General features: G+C 42.4%; 2 protein-coding genes across 2 annotated transcripts; one reads left to right on the top strand and one right to left on the bottom strand.

Annotated features, from left to right (window-relative positions):
* The first annotated feature begins 5,443 nt into the window (after window positions 1-5,443).
* On the top strand, window positions 5,444-12,326 carry polr1b (RNA polymerase I subunit B). Its single transcript, XM_067609498.1, has 15 exons — window positions 5,444-5,955; window positions 6,567-6,734; window positions 6,865-7,011; window positions 7,105-7,237; window positions 7,356-7,492; window positions 7,693-7,916; window positions 8,061-8,232; window positions 8,581-8,749; window positions 8,840-9,121; window positions 9,270-9,403; window positions 9,485-9,655; window positions 9,761-9,917; window positions 10,017-10,213; window positions 10,322-10,572; window positions 11,064-12,326. The coding sequence occupies exons 1-15, from the start codon at window positions 5,779-5,781 to the stop codon at window positions 11,944-11,946; spliced, it is 3,402 nt and encodes a 1,133-aa protein (XP_067465599.1). The 5' UTR covers window positions 5,444-5,778; the 3' UTR covers window positions 11,947-12,326.
* nanp (N-acetylneuraminic acid phosphatase) lies at window positions 12,168-14,867 on the bottom strand. The gene is made up of 2 exons (XM_067609499.1): window positions 14,704-14,867; window positions 12,168-13,309 (listed from the first exon to the last, which is right to left on the bottom strand). Exons 1-2 carry the CDS (start codon window positions 14,791-14,793, stop codon window positions 12,668-12,670), a joined length of 732 nt encoding a protein of 243 aa, XP_067465600.1. The 5' UTR covers window positions 14,794-14,867; the 3' UTR covers window positions 12,168-12,667.
* Between the last annotated feature and the right edge of the window lie 1,210 nt (window positions 14,868-16,077).

The following is a 16,077-nucleotide window of genomic DNA, read 5'->3' as shown; positions in this document are numbered from 1 at the left end:
GTAATCAAAGCAAAAGGTGGCTACTTTGAAGAAACTAGAATATAAGACATATTTTCAGTTGTTTCACACTTTTTTGTTAAGTATATAATTCCACATGTGTTAATTCATAGTTTTGATGCCTTCAGTGTGAATCTACAATTTTCATAGTCATGAAAATAAAGAAAACTCTTTGAATGAGAAGGTGTGTCCAAACTTTTGGTCTGTACTGTAAATATACATAAACACACATAAATATACATTAACGTATATAAATATACATAAACGTACATACATGTATGCATGCAGTGAAGAAATAAAATTAAAAAAATAAAAAAAAGAAGCGGCAATATATACAGGCTCTGAAGCACCCAGGCTGCCTGGGCCTCCCATACCAGCACGACAGACTGGGCCAGGTCTGTGCACTGGCAGGGCCCCAAAGTGTCATGCACCGCGAGCTTGAGTTCAGCGGTGCACCACGAGCTTGAGCTCAGCCATGCATGACACCTGGTGGCTATCGAGGACTCCCCTCAGCTGCAGACGTGGGCCGAGGCGTGGGCTGCCATGGTGCTGCAGTGCATCAGAGCCTCCACGTCTCCTGTGAGGGAGTGTGGAATGGAGATTGATGGCAGGAGGGGGTCCTATTTATAAACTCGGGTCAAAGCCTTGACGCTGTCATTCATGACGTCAAATAAGCACTGCTGTCAACTGAGAACTGATGGCACATCATTATGGACATCCTCTGTGGTGTCACATAGCCCTGGCATGATAGATGACGTCACCACAAACATTCAATAAAACAAACACGGAGGATGTCCATATTGATGTGTCATCACTTCTCAGTTGACAGCAGTGGTCATTTGACGTCATCCATAACGCCATCAAGGCTCAGACCTTAGGTTGTGAACAGGAACTCCTTCAGTCATCTGGCTGCTAAGGAGGAGTCTCCTCGATGCTTCTCGTTACCTCCAGGTGAAGCCGCTGAGTTTAATCTGTCGGTGACACCTGGGGGCCCTACCAGCGTGCAGACCTGGCCAACTCTGTTTAATCGCTGCTGGTACGGGAGGCTCTGGCTCCATGGGAGTTTCAGAGCCTGAATATTTGCTATTTCCTTCTTTCATCCGCTTCTTTTTTTCTCCACAGGTTGTCAAGTTGTGCTTCAGGTGCGCCCGGCGAGATTTCCATGAATCCACTAAAGTGCGCTGGGCACGTCCCGACGCACTGCGCAGGGCGCACTTGATTGAGATTTTGGCCACATCACTCTTTAACTTGTCAATGGCACACCACCTGTTATTGAGTATGTAACCCACTAGGTGCTACAGGGTAAAGAATAAAGAATATATGGACCAGGGGCTAGCTTCGTAATGGGAGGGTTGAAAAGGGAATGGCAGACAAAACAGGTAAATGGAGCCACCAGGAACTTTTGAGGTAAGTTTACTGTACCAAGTTATAAAACATGAACATAAAATGCAGTGCAATTATCATCAATATCTCAAGATTTCACAGTCTTTCAGCACAACTTGAATTGAAAGTGTCCATGAGTGTAATGTCCCTTTAATGTCTTTGCCATATCAGTCAGCGCGCTCAAGTCAATGTTTTATGTCAAGTCAGGGGGAAAAATTCAAGTAGTCGGATGTGTGGTGGTCCTACCTCACTGATACTTAAGTGGAAGCAAAAAAAGATACCAGGTCCTCTTCTCAGGTCTCGGTTCCTCACTCCTTAGGTTAAGAAGAGATCTCACTGGGGGCTCGCCATCTCCCATCCACAGGGAGAATCCAGATCCAGTTCTCTAGTTCTCAAAAAAACCCAGCCTGCATGAAGACAGGACTGTTATTTTCATGACGTCACTACTTTTCTCTAATGGCCATAGTAATATAATAATTCTCCACACATTACTGTAGCACAATAATGATTCAATGAATTCTCTCTTTTAACTGTACAGTTGTTGTTGTTGTTTTTTTTTTATCTCAATGTAAGTATTTCCCACATTTTATACATTTTTTTCAACCTTTTTATACATTTTTAATCAACCTTTTAAACATGAATTTAATCAACATGAATTTCAGCTGTTAACCCTTGAATTATGATGTTTTAACTTTTAGTTATAAATGAACTTATCCATCAGTTTCATCATACAAGGTATCTCAATATAACTACACACACAGTATCAAAATAAACATCATACCTTACTTCTTCTAAATTATCAGAGCAATAATATTCAGTTTTTAACTCTTAGGATAGTTAACACAAACAGTGAGCAGCAGTGATAAGCCAAGTTCAAGCGTTTATGGAGCACAGACACGTTTTCTGCCACCTCACACATCAACTCACAGTGTGGCTAATACAGTTAGCATGCGCTGGCGCTAATTAGCTCGGCAACTCACCGAGACGATAATGCCAAAAGTACTACTACTCCTGGCTCACGGACCCTCGCACACCTCTGACGTCTTCACAAGAGTATTTTATCTCATGGATATGTTAATAATCGCTGTTCTAACTCTCTATTTCTCATCCACTCCGACCGCTGCTGTTTTACCCGCACTGCAACTCACTGACTTCTGCGTAAAGAGAGGGCGGGACTTAACTCCCTCTAAGCAATCATAAGTTTGCTCTAGTTGATATGACAAATAAGGACTGTGTGTGTAAAATAAGTCATTGACAGATTGATTAACAAATGAAAATGAGATAAATGAGGAAACTATGGAAAAATAAAGATAGAATTGGACCCAATTCTCTACTGGGTTACAAGTACTTTAACACGTACACTGTTTGCCTGTTACAACTTGTCCTGGATTTAGTCCTGTTCGGGACATGTCTGCAGGCAGTCATCTCAGTCAATTGCGCCCCGCGCAGCGCAGATGTACATAAACCTACATAAATATACATTCACGTATATTAATATACATAAAAGTACATAAATATACATGGACGTACATAAATATACATAAATGTAGATAAATGTATGCATGCAGTGAAGAAAGAAAGCAAGAGGATAGAAAAGAAAAGAAAAGAAAAGAAAGAAAAAAAGAAGCAGCAATATATACAGGCTCTGAAGCAACCAGGCTGCCTGAGCCTCCCATACCAGCACGACAGACTAGGCCAGATCTATGCACTGGCAGGGCCCCCAGGTGTCATGCATCGCGAGCTTGAGCTCAGCGGTGCACCGCGAGCTCGAGCTAAGCGGTGGACCGCGAGCTCGAGCTCAGCCATGCATGACACCTGGCGGCTATCGAGGACTCCCCTCGGCTGCAGACCGAGGCGACGGCTGCCGCATGCTGCTGCGGTGCATCAGAGCCTCCACGTCTCCTGTGAGGGAGTGTGGAATGGAGATTGATGGCAGGAGGGGGTCCTATTTATAAACTCGGTTCCAAGCCTTGACGCTGTCATTCATGACGTCAAATAAGCACTGCTGTCAACTGAGAACTGATGACGCATCAATATGGACATCCTCTGTGATGTCACATAGCCGTGACGACGAACATAAGATGAAATGAAAGAGTAAAATAAACATCTGAAACTCAAATTCATTGATAAATAGAATATTTCTCACAACAACAGGTGGACTTAAGGGAAGCTTGATTGATGCCAATCACAACAGCTCCTCTCATAAGCAGCAGGCACTTTAATGAGCCAAGAGCTCCGGAGAAAACTCTTCTTCCCAAGATAAAAAAAAATATACACTTCCCTAAATATGACTATACAGCCCGAGCACACCCAATATGAACAGACAGCACCCACATTTATACAGTATGCCAAATATGCTTTGGAGGTAAGATTTGAATTTCTGTTGCAGGAGACACTGAAATTCCTGTCACCACGTGCAGTGTGCACATTGTTAGCAGACAATTAGCATATAATGTACAAAATATTACATGAAACCAGCAGGTTCTTGTAAATATTGGTTTTACAGAAGTAATCAACTTTAAATCATTCCCAAATTGTGTCAGTAATGTTACTAGGCTGTATGATCTGTAAACGGTGTAACTTAGGAAAAAATTGTCATAGAGTTAATATTGGATCATGAGGATGTCTTGTCATACTATGGGAAAACTGATGTCCTCCTGAGTGATGTATATCTCAGCAAAGGGGCAATTATGTGTTCTGATGTCAATTGTAATGGACATTTCTCACCCCAAAGCCCTCTGTGCTATGTGTGATGGTATTGTGGGAGCTGTGTATGAGGCCGGAAGATAATACTTTGCTTACTTCTTCCACCACCGTAAAAACTTGTGTTATAGTATACAACAAAATAGTTATAACACAATATAGGTATTGTGATGTGTGTCTGTGGTGCTGCATTGATTGGTGCGATTGATAGTAAGTGCTCCTCTTCTCCAGGTGGAGGCAGTGTGGGCCAGACTAAGCAGCATTGCTTTCTGAGGTTTCTTCCTGGAACATGAAGCTGTCACAGCTGTTTGTTGTAAAGTGTGCAGAGTGTAAAAAGACTGGGTCCCGCTGTATCGCTCAGGCTGCACTACAGCGTCTATTCACAGGCGCCATCCAACTACTGAGCGGCACGGGGGCTTTGACCTGCTCCGTTTCCGACCTGGGCCGGTGCACCCCTCCTCAGACGACCTGGTGGTCCCGAGCTCCCCCAGGAGCACCATATCGATACCGAACTTAGTGCGGACACCCGATCGACATAGTCCGCTGCAGTTCAGAGCTCCTGAGCTCAAGCGATCCTCCAGCCTCAGCCTCCCGGTAACTTGGATTACAGGCGCGCGCCACCGCACCCGGCGAGAGACACCTGATTCATCGGAGTTTTGGGATTTAACAAAAGTCATGTCGCCAAGAAGCACGTTCCAGCGCCATCTAGCTTCGAAAATGCCAACTACAGTGTTGAAGGTTCATCAAACAGGTCAACAGTTTCCCAAAGATCACTCACTGATAATGTCTCATGTTTTGAATAAAGATACATAGTTGTATAACATATGGCCAATTGCTGTTTTAATCTATGCTCATTATGAATTTATTGATATCATCCTACATACATACAGACGCTTGACAAATGAAAGGAAAAGCTGGTCCAGGTCTGAATGCTTGACCCCTACAGTGAGGGGATCTGGTGGCTCTGTTATGCTGTGGGGGGCATTTTGCTGGCATGGTTTGGGTCCACTTGTCCACTCAGAGGGAAGAGTCACTGCAAATCAACACAAAGTTGTTCTGAGTCATCACCTTTATCCTATGATGAAACATTTCTATCCTGATGTGAGTGGTCTCTTAAATGTTTTGATGAGTATGAAAATGATGTGAGTCATAGTCTATACTATGGCCCTCGCAGTGACCAGATCTCAACCCAAATTGAACACCTATGAGAGATTTTGGACTGACGTGTTAGACAGCGCTCTCCACCACCATCAAAACAACAAATGAGGGAATATTGTTTTGAAGAATGGTGTTCCTCAACCTTGGCACTGATTCTACAAGTCTCTGGAACTCTTCTGGAGAGATGAACAAAGTATAACAAAGCCGTCTCTGTAGGGGTCAAGCATTAAGGGCTGTACCGGTCTTTCCTTTAATTTGTCAACCATCTGTATGTATCAGCTCTTTCATAAAAACAGAAGTAGAATATGCAGAATATATGTTGCAAAGACGAGACATGATAAAATGAAAAGCGACACGAGAACAGGACATTGAAAGAAATAACCAACACCACAAGATGGCAGTAAACCAACAACCAAGACGCGAGTTGCCACATAGCCTCAGTGAAGAAGAAGCAGACTTCCTACTCCAGAGGGATGTACGTCCGGTGTCACTCTGCACATGTGGTAAACATACATATGTGTCCCCCGGAGTGCAAGCATGGACTTTTCAACGAAGTGGAGTAATTTGCCGAAAGGTCCGAGTTTAAAGAATCTGACAGAAGGAGGATTTGGTGTCCTGAAGGAGGATCAACATGCTGCAATTCAGGATCTGACAAAAGCTCACATCGAGTCGTTTGACCAGGCTGTCACTGACGGACTCAGTCGCGTCGTGCAGGTCAGTTGAGCTTTATTTTACCATGTAACACATGACTATCTGAAGAAATACTTAAATAGGTTGTTAAATACGCACTTAAAAAAGCTGAATAAAACCGCTAGTAAACAGGCTGGTCTCTTAAGCCGGTGGTTTTCAAACTTTTTCACGTCAAGGTCTCCTAAATTGACACATATAAGACCACTGCCCCCTTTGATAACATTTTGTCTCAGGGTACACCATCTGATAAGATGTTTGCTTTTATTACAGAAAGTGTATGAAACCCATGACCAAAATAGTCATATATTCTGTCATTGTGTTACTTATGGATGGAATTATAGTGAAAGTAAATTATTCCCCTTTTTGCTGGGGACCCCCTGGAACCCCCTCAAGGACTCTCAGGGGTGTCCGTACCTTACTTTGTCTTAAGCTGCTACTGTGAATTGAAGTGATAGCGTTATAGCCTGCTAGGTGAAAAATAATGTTTTAGTTAGCTACTTATTCAGGCTTTATTAAGAGTGGAATATATCAAAACAATAAATGATATGAAGCCATGTTTGCTAACATTTGTTTATGTTTAGTTTTATGTGAATATTGGTGGCTGATACTCATGTGATGTGGCATGTCTTTCTCAGGCAATCCCTCCTTTGGAGTTCACGTTCAAAAATGACAGGATTAGCCTCGCGTTTGTTGAGGCTACAATCTACAAACCTGCGGTTGCCAAAGGAAGCATCTGCAGGGAAATGAGGGTGTTTCCAGCAGAGTGCCGAGGAAGAAGATGCTCTTACAAAGGCAAGATTGTGGTAAGACATGTGTGCAAACAAGGGAGTGCTGAACTAAAAGACTGGCCAACAAAGGATCCAAAATACACATGAGAGACACAATAACACTTTCGTCAAATCTTTAACATGTTAAGGCTTTGTATTATGACAGGCAGATGTCAGCTGGTCAATCAATGGTGTCCCCAAAGGCATCATTAAACAGTCGCTGGGTCAGGTGCCAATTATGGTGAAATCCAAGCTGTGTAACCTTCATGGCATGTCCCCCAAAGAGCTTGTGGAACACCATGAAGAAGCAGAGGTAAGATATGACAGTTCCACTAGTAAATGGACGAGATATTCAATGCACGCATCCTTATAATTAAATTACAAACTGCGTCTTTAACATTTACAGGAAATGGGAGGTTATTTTGTTGTGAATGGCATTGAGAAGGTTATCCGTATGCTGATTATGCCGAGGAGGAACTATCCAATTGCCATGTCAAGACCAAAGTGGAAGAGCAGGGGCCAGGGATACACGCAGTATGGTAAACACAACCTTTTAGAAAACATGCAGGAACATTTCTGTTCAATAATGAACCTATGCTTTTAGATTAAAGTTCCCTATCCTGTAAAATGTTCATCATCACATTCTCCTCCTCACAGGTATTTCCATGCGCTGCGTGAAGGATGAGCACACAGCCATCAACATGAATCTGCATTATCTGGAAAACGGGACTGTGATGCTCAACTTCATCTACCAGAAAGAGCTCTTCTTCCTCCCACTAGGCTTTGCACTTAAGGTAGTAATCAGGGTGTTTTTTCACTCAATCAGACTTTTTTAATGCACTTAAGAAATGACCAAGACTGCACCAATCATTAGTTAGTAGTTCTGAATGCACTATGTCCTACAGTTGACTGAGTGTAATTGATTTTCTTTTTAAAACAGAGCCTTGGTGCTGTAGATTTTAACATGGCTCATTTTCTTTGTGGTTTCCTCCAGGCCCTGGTGGACTTCACAGACTTCCAGATCTACCAGGAGCTCATTAAAGGCCGTGAGGACAATTCCTTCTACAAGAGCTGTGTATCAGAGATGCTGCGCATTGTCATGGAGGAGAACTGCACCACCCGCAGCAAGGTGCTCAATTACCTTGGAGAGCGCTTCCGGGTTAAGATGAGCCTTCCTGACTGGTATACAAACGAGCAGTGTGCCAACTTCCTGCTAGAGTAAGTTTTTAAACGAGAAAGATGCATGACAGTTATTTTTTACTTACAGCCTGAAAACAGAATTTTAAGTTTAGTACCTCATACATTTACTACATTATTATTAAATGCAATATAGTAAAATGAGTTTTGTTCTGTTTTGATCAGTGAGTGTATCTGCATCCACCTGAAGTCAGGCGTGGAGAAGTTCTACCTGTTGTGTTTGATGACCAGGAAGCTTTTCACATATGCCAAGCAGGAGTGCATGGAGGAAAACCCTGACAGCATTATGTGTCAGGAAGTGCTCACTCCTGGTCAGCTCTACCTCATGTTTCTGAAGGTGAGGTTATTAAAATTTGAACGGTCATTTGAACAAGCACTGAGTGATTTGTGTATTGGACTCTGTCGCTGCACAGCAGTGACTGCAGTGTCTTTTGTGTTCAAAACTGAGTGTGGACAGTGAGATTTTAAAGCCAGAAATATTAGCATGTAGCAATGTAAACATTACATCATTGGCAGTGATGCTTTAAATCCCTACAGAAATATATTTTTGCAGTGTGTTTTTATCTTGAAGTTTTATTTTTGTTGACAACACATTCCTGTTTAAACATATGCAAGTCACTGTGAGTACCACAAATGAAAAAGTTAATCGAATTTTTTAAATGTATCTTGTAAAACATGTTCACAGGAGAGAATGGCTGCCTGGCTGGTGTCTGTGAAGTTGTCCTTTGACAAGAGAGGCAGCAGACTGAGTGGGTGGAGCGCTGAAAACGTGATGAAGATCTTCAACATGGGCACTGATCTGACCAAGCCTTTTGAATATCTGCTGGCCACTGGGAACCTCAACTCCAGGACAGGTATGGCCAGAAGAGTTGAGTATGAGTGGATGTTATAGTGTAAATTATGGTTCATTTATTAATAATGTCTTCCCTCCCTGTTGTCCATAGGTCTCGGCATGCTGCAGAACACAGGCCTGTGTGTGGTAGCTGACAAGCTCAACTTCATCCGCTACCTGTCCCATTTCCGCTGTGTGCACAGAGGAGCAGCTTTTGCCAAGATGAGGACCACTTCAGTTCGTAAGCTGCTACCTGAGTCCTGGGGCTTCCTGTGTCCTGTCCACACTCCAGACGGAGAGCCTTGCGGCCTCATGAACCACATGACAGCCAGCTGTGAGATTGTGGCTCCGACGTTGCCCACCACATCACTGCCTGCTCTACTCTGTTCCCTTGGTGAGCACTCAATCCGGTCAACAGTTGTACAAATATATAATCAATCAAATGGGATACTGCCCTTAAATTTTCTCCAACACACAGTTTAAAGTAAGTCTGAGTGGGTTAAATAGCATTGTGTGAATGTTTTTTGTCTCTGGTGGTTAAGGTGTTACTCCAGTGGATGGATCTCCTGGCCAAGCCTTTTCAGACTGCTACCCTGTGGTCCTGGATGGGGCTGTTGTAGGCTGGGTGGAGACTGAATTAGCCCCCGTTGTGGTTGACTCTCTGCGCAGGTTCAAGGTATGATGGTAAAAAGTCACCTTGGCTGTACCAGGCACATTATTTGTGCAGAGAACTGATGTTTAAATCATATACCTTCAGGTGCTGAGAGAGAAGAAGATCCCTCCATGGACTGAGATTGTTCTGGTCCCCAAAACGGGCAAAGCCAGCTTGTACCCAGGCCTGTTCCTCTTCACAACACCCTGTCGCATGGTGCGGCCTGTACGCAATTTAGCTCATGGAAAGCAGGAGTTGATTGGCACCTTTGAGCAGGTATGTGTAAACTATGATTTTAAAACATTAACTGTAAAGACAGATTTGTTTTGCATACTGGATACTGAAACTTTTATTTAATCATCTTTTTGTGTGTCGCTGCAGCTTTACATCAATGTGGGCATCTTGGAGGATGAGATCGAGCAAGGTGTGACGACACACCAGGAGCTCTTCCCTCACAGTATGCTCAGTGTGGTGGCCAACTTCATTCCCTACTCGGATCATAATCAGAGTCCTAGGAATATGTACCAGTGTCAGATGGGTAAGTGTGAAAACATCATTAAAGGCTCCATACACTCACACAAGTGTTCAGACATTCTTGTAGAGTCATAAATCGTCTCTAAACTTGAACTCTTTGCAGGTAAGCAGACTATGGGTTTCCCCCTGCACTCATTCACGGATCGCTCAGATAACAAGCTGTACCGGCTCCAGACGCCACAGAGCCCACTGGTCAGACCCTACATGTACGACCATTACAACCTGGACAACTACCCCAGCGGCACCAACGCCATCGTGGCGGTCATATCCTACACGGGCTACGACATGGAAGATGCAATGGTAAGTAAAACACAATAGTTATTGTCATTTTTTTTCTTTCCAGCAGCATACTGAAAAATAACTAACAGCTGTTTAAATGGATATCCTGACACACTTTGGTCTCTTTAGATCGTGAACAAGTCATCGTGGGAGAGAGGCTTTGCTCATGGATCTATCTATAAGACTGAGCTGGTGGACCTGGCTGACAAGGTGAGGGGAGATGACAGCGTGGTCTTTGGGACCAAGCCGGGCGACCCTAAGGTGAATGAAAAACTGGATGCTGACGGACTGCCTCACATTGGATCAACACTTAAGTATGGAGACCCCTTCTACAGCTATATCAACCTCAACACTGGCCAGACCTTCATCAACTTCTACAAGTAAGTGTCGGCATTGTTTAGTAATGTTTTTTATTTTGTGTGGGACTTTTTCCCTCTCTGTCAGCTCAGTGAAATGAAGATTTTACTTGTAGAATTATCTACACTATTATATAAAAATTCAAATTCCTCAGTAGTAATACTGGTGTTATTCTTAAGATGATTTCATTTTGCAGCTGAACTTATAAACTCATATATTACACATGTATATACAACAGATACTGTGTATGTACTGGATGTATGTTTTAAAAACAGGACCATTGCACATGTACTGTATATACACAGCTCTATTTTATTGTATCTATTATTCCTATTTTATCTTATTTATTTTATTTTTTTACCTACTTTTTTGATGTTTGGGTATTCATAGAAATTTCTGTCTTTGATGTTAACTACACTCTCTTGTGCTGCTGTTTCAAGTTGAATTTGCCCTGCGGTCGATCAAGGTACTTCTTATCTTATCTTAACATTTGTTTTTCCCCATCTTCTCCTAGGAGCCAAGAGGCCTGTGTCGTTGACAACATAAAGATCTGCAGCAACGACACTGGCTCAGGCCGTTTTAAACGTGTCTGCATCACTGTGCGAGTGCCACGAAACCCCACCATTGGTGACAAGTTTGCCAGCCGCCACGGCCAGAAGGGCATCCTGAGCCGCCTGTGGCCAGCAGAGGACATGCCCTTCACAGAGAGCGGCATGACTCCAGACATCCTGTTCAACCCCCACGGCTTCCCCTCCCGCATGACCATTGGGATGTTGATTGAGAGCATGGCGGGCAAGTCCGGTGCCCTGCACGGCCTGAGCCACGACGCCACACCCTTCACCTTCTCTGAGGAGAGCTCTGCGCTCGAGTACTTTGGTAAAATGCTTCGGGCTGGTGGCTACAACTACTACGGCACGGAGCGGCTCTACAGTGGACTGAGTGGCCTGGAGCTTGAGGCGGATATCTTCATAGGCGTCGTCTACTACCAGCGGCTACGTCACATGGTCTCCGACAAGTTCCAGGTGAGGACCACAGGAGCGCGAGACAAGGTGACCAACCAGCCAGTGGGAGGGAGGAACATCCAGGGAGGCATCCGTTTCGGGGAGATGGAGCGAGACGCCCTGCTGGCCCACGGCTCTTCATTCCTGCTTCACGATCGCCTCTTCAACTGCTCGGACCGTTCAGTGGCTCAGGTGTGTGTTGACTGTGGCAGCCTGCTCTCTCCTCTTTTAGAGAAACCACCACCATACTGGTCGGCCATGCGCCATCGCAAGACTGTCTGCACCCTGTGTGGCAAAAGTGACTCTATTGACTCTGTGTCTGTTCCTTATGTTTTCCGCTACTTTGTAGCTGAGCTCGCAGCCATGAACATCAAAGTCAAATTAGATGTTAAGTGAATTTTGCAGGACAATGAAAAAGAAACATGCCTTGAAAGTGACAAATGAGGTCTCAGGAGAAAGTGTCTTTGTTTTATGAAAGGACTTTTCACATGTGTTTTGTTAAAATGGGTCTTCACATCCAGTAAAGTTGATAGAATTAATCATGCTACAGAAAGACAAATAAACTGTAAAGCCGTGATGTGTTGCAAAATAGCCAAGTGCCTGAAAAGTTTATCTCCTTTGTTGCAGGTGTTTTTATTAGCCAAGACTTTGAGAAAATGGCCAAGTATACAAGCATGTGATGGAATAAATGTTGACATCTGTTAAGTTGTGTAAAGATAACCCAAAGGTCTTTTTGTACAGTCATTCTGAGTGTTGAATAAAAATGTGCTGCATCACTGTTCTCTTCTTGAGATTGCCAGTACAACAATCTAAAAATAATCCAGTACAAAAAGACATCCTGCTTTAACATCCTATAAAATAAAATAAAATAAAAAAAACAATAAAACAGGTGCAAAACCTGTGCTGACCAAGTTTTACCACTTGTTCCAATGTAGTTCAAAAATGACAGAGAAACCGCAGAAGAAGACATAAATCCCAGCAGAAGACATAAAACAATTAAAAAGTACCCTTGTTGAAAGAACAACGATCATGACATTCATCTGTAAACATATCCATAATTAAATATTCCCACAAGACCCCACTTGAAGTGACAATCCTCCTCATTCACCAGTTGTCCTTATTTCAGTTTTGCCAGAACATCTGACAGCTGCAGTACAGTAGGGATAGTGTAGTCTGGTTTCACTGAACCATCTGGCACAGCACGTTCTGCACTGTTGATCCACACTGTAGCTCGTACTTCAGCATTGAACCCTCCCTGAATATCTGTGTCCAGAGAGTCTCCAACCATAACACAGTCCTGGGCCTCCACCCCCAGCATGTTGAAACACAGTCTGAAGATGGAGGGGTATGGTTTCTGCTCTGCATGCTCTCCCCCCACCACGATGGCATCGAAGAACTCCTCACAGCCGACTGCCTCCACCTTCTCCCTCTGGGTCTGAGTTTCCCCGTTGGTCAGCAGCAGCAGCTTGTATCTCCCCCGGAGTTGTTTCAGGAGGTCGCGTATTTCAGGGGACAGACTGAGAACCTCCAGGCGACTGTTTTTCCACATATAGTAGCACTGAGCTGCCAGAGAAGGTGTGGAACAGCTGCCCACAGTTTCCTTGATGCTCTCCTCCCAGTGACCCACACGGACCTCATCAATGGACCTTCCTGCAGCGGGGTCAAAGCTTTCATGCAGAAGCTTCTGCTTGAACTTGTTACAGATGCTGATGATAGTGTCGTCATCAAGAGCCAGCGTGGTCTTCAAAAGATCACTGGTCTGTAACACAAAACAGAGAAGATCATAAAATTAAAACAGGTACAACTAATTTAGCAATAAACCACAAGAGGGCAGACTCAGTGGACTTAGAGATTTAGGGGGTAAAGTATAATACAACAGTCAGTGGAAGAAGTATTTAGACCCTTTACTCAGGTAAAAGTAGCAATACAACAATGTAAACACTCCATTACAAGTAAAAATCTTGCATTAAATTTGTGTACCTATACCTTATAACTAAGTAAAAGTATAGTAATATTATCAACACAATATACTGAGAGTATCAAAAGCACTATACAGAATGACTCCTTTCAGGACATAAGCCTATATTAATATATAACTGGATTATTACTGGTGCATTAACATGCAAGCAGCATTGAAATTGTGATGTGAAGCCAGTTTAAGCTACTTTAAATACTGCTGAGTAGTTTCATCTACTGCACCTCATGATATAATTTATAATTATGTTTGCATGTAAATGTTTTAAGTAAATGTACCAGTGTAAAAGGTAGATGTATGAAGTAGCACCAAATGGAAACACCCTGCAAACCCACACAGGTGTTTTCACGTATCCTGACTGACTGGACTTCTTCTCTGGTTGAAGTTGTAAAGTGAGGTCACTGAACTGCATGTACTAATATGAAAGGTGTGAACTGCCCCAGCGCCATGACAGGTGCAAACAAAACTCACAAGAGAATAAGTGAGAGAGAGAAGCCAAGACATACATGTAACAATAGAAAAAGCAAAGGTGAAAATAATAAAATGATGGCTGAAGTCCATTTAACTTCAATTTCGGGGTCCTGCTACTGTGCCTAGTGGATCACTGCAGTGGTATTTCAATCCCTTACTTAAATAAAAGTAGCAATACAACAATGTAAAAAAGCTCCATCACAAATAAAGAAGTTATATCAGCAAAACATGTACTTAAAATCAGAAGTAACAGTATGATTATGCACCCTCTTTAGTTAGGTATTATATAATTTTCTTCTTATTATTTTAACTGATGCATAAACATGTGAGAAGCTTTTTAGAAGCTTTGTTGTAGCTGGTTAAATGGTAAAAAGTCTAAAGACATCCTCAGGTTAAATGTTAGATATTTCTAAATTAGCTGAACAGCAGGGTTGATAATTTCCCTCCCAGTGTCTTTGAACGAACCTCAGCCAATCAGAACTGAGCACGGGCTCTAACAGCATATCCGTTCATACAATCTATGATTTAGCCGCTAAACTGACATGAAATCATCCTGAATTACATACACACGATGATATTATCTGTCAGAGTGATAGTGACAACACACCACAAGTTCATTAAGCACTTATGTTAGGCTGACGTTACAAATGGCTATGGAGGTTCATTTCAAACACTAAATTAGCAGTACAGTCTTTAGACAACTTCACCTTCTGTATCGCCTGTCCGCCTGCACGACTTGTTTCAATCAGCGTGTTGTCCAAGTCGAACAATATCGCTTTTACAGTATTACCGTCCATTAGGCTACTGGAGCACACTGTTCCACAAAAACTACAGCTCGTTTAATTGCGGAAGTACTGCAGGATGCGTACATTGCATGATGGGAGTTGTATTTTTGATAAGTGTCCAGTATTTGTAAGTTTCATCCTCGAGAGGGCGCCAGTGAATCAAAATAAAATTTGAATATTCGCCAGAAGTTGAAAAGCTTCCCAATCAGCCCTCCACACTGACCCAACGCCCGTTTCAGCTGCTGCAATAAATCAATGAATCAGATTTAAACCTTTCAAATGTCTGTCATTTAAAAGATTTATGGGCACAATGAAGACCCTTACAGAAAGACACATTAATACATTTGTTAACAATACTACAGATGTGCTAATGTTATTGATTTAAAATATCATAAGCTACTTTAAATATTTATAAAATCTACTTACTGTTCAGTCACTAGAGCAAATTTTATTTCCTGTGGTTGTATATGTTATTATTATTATTATTATAAATGATAAATGCAATAAAATAATCAAAAATAAAATATAAAATAATGAGAACTACAAGTGCATGACACACATAACTCACCATAGGAGATGATAAAGTGGTCATTTTTATTGGTGGAAATGACCAAAATAGAGCAGTCTGACACATTTGTCTCCTTTATTACACCATGTTTCAGACGCCATGCCCCATTTTCCGTAATGGACACATTTTCCATGCGTTGATGAATGAACTGTGACAAGAACCAGCTTATATTACCGACTGAAATTATTTTCAGATAGCATGACGATCATCAAAATAAAGAAGAAACCATCAGTGTCATCATTTGTCTTGCCCTATGTGACTCTTGACCATGCATATTGCCAATTTAAACACACATTCTGTGACTCATACTCTTTCAAAATCAAAACATACCTCAATTCTTATGCAACCCATCCTTTAACTCACTCTCTCATATGGCACTGAGCCAGAGGTTCACACGCAACAGTGTGCAGGCCTGTTGCTCTACCAAAGCCAATCAGAAATCACAACAAGCCCTTCTCACATTACCTGTGAATGCATGTGTCTTTACCAGAAACCTGACCTAATTATTTCACTTACCCTGACAAAAAATTTCCAAAGATAAACTAAAAATCAAGAAATGGTGTAAGAGTCTTAACCTGCTATTATCTATCAGAACAAACAACACCCGCCGTTGGCATGGGAAGGAAGAATATGCATGTTTAAATGACATGACGTGCAGGAAATGAACTCAAAACCTTTTTTTTTTTTAATTACACTTTACGTTAAAAAGGGAAGAGAAACATAAACAG

Source organism: Thunnus thynnus, chromosome 14 (genome assembly GCF_963924715.1).
Source record: "Thunnus thynnus chromosome 14, fThuThy2.1, whole genome shotgun sequence".
Taxonomy (NCBI): Eukaryota; Metazoa; Chordata; class Actinopteri; order Scombriformes; family Scombridae; genus Thunnus; species Thunnus thynnus.
Note: the sequence above shows the minus strand (reverse complement) of the source record. Positions and strands in the feature narration are given on the sequence as shown.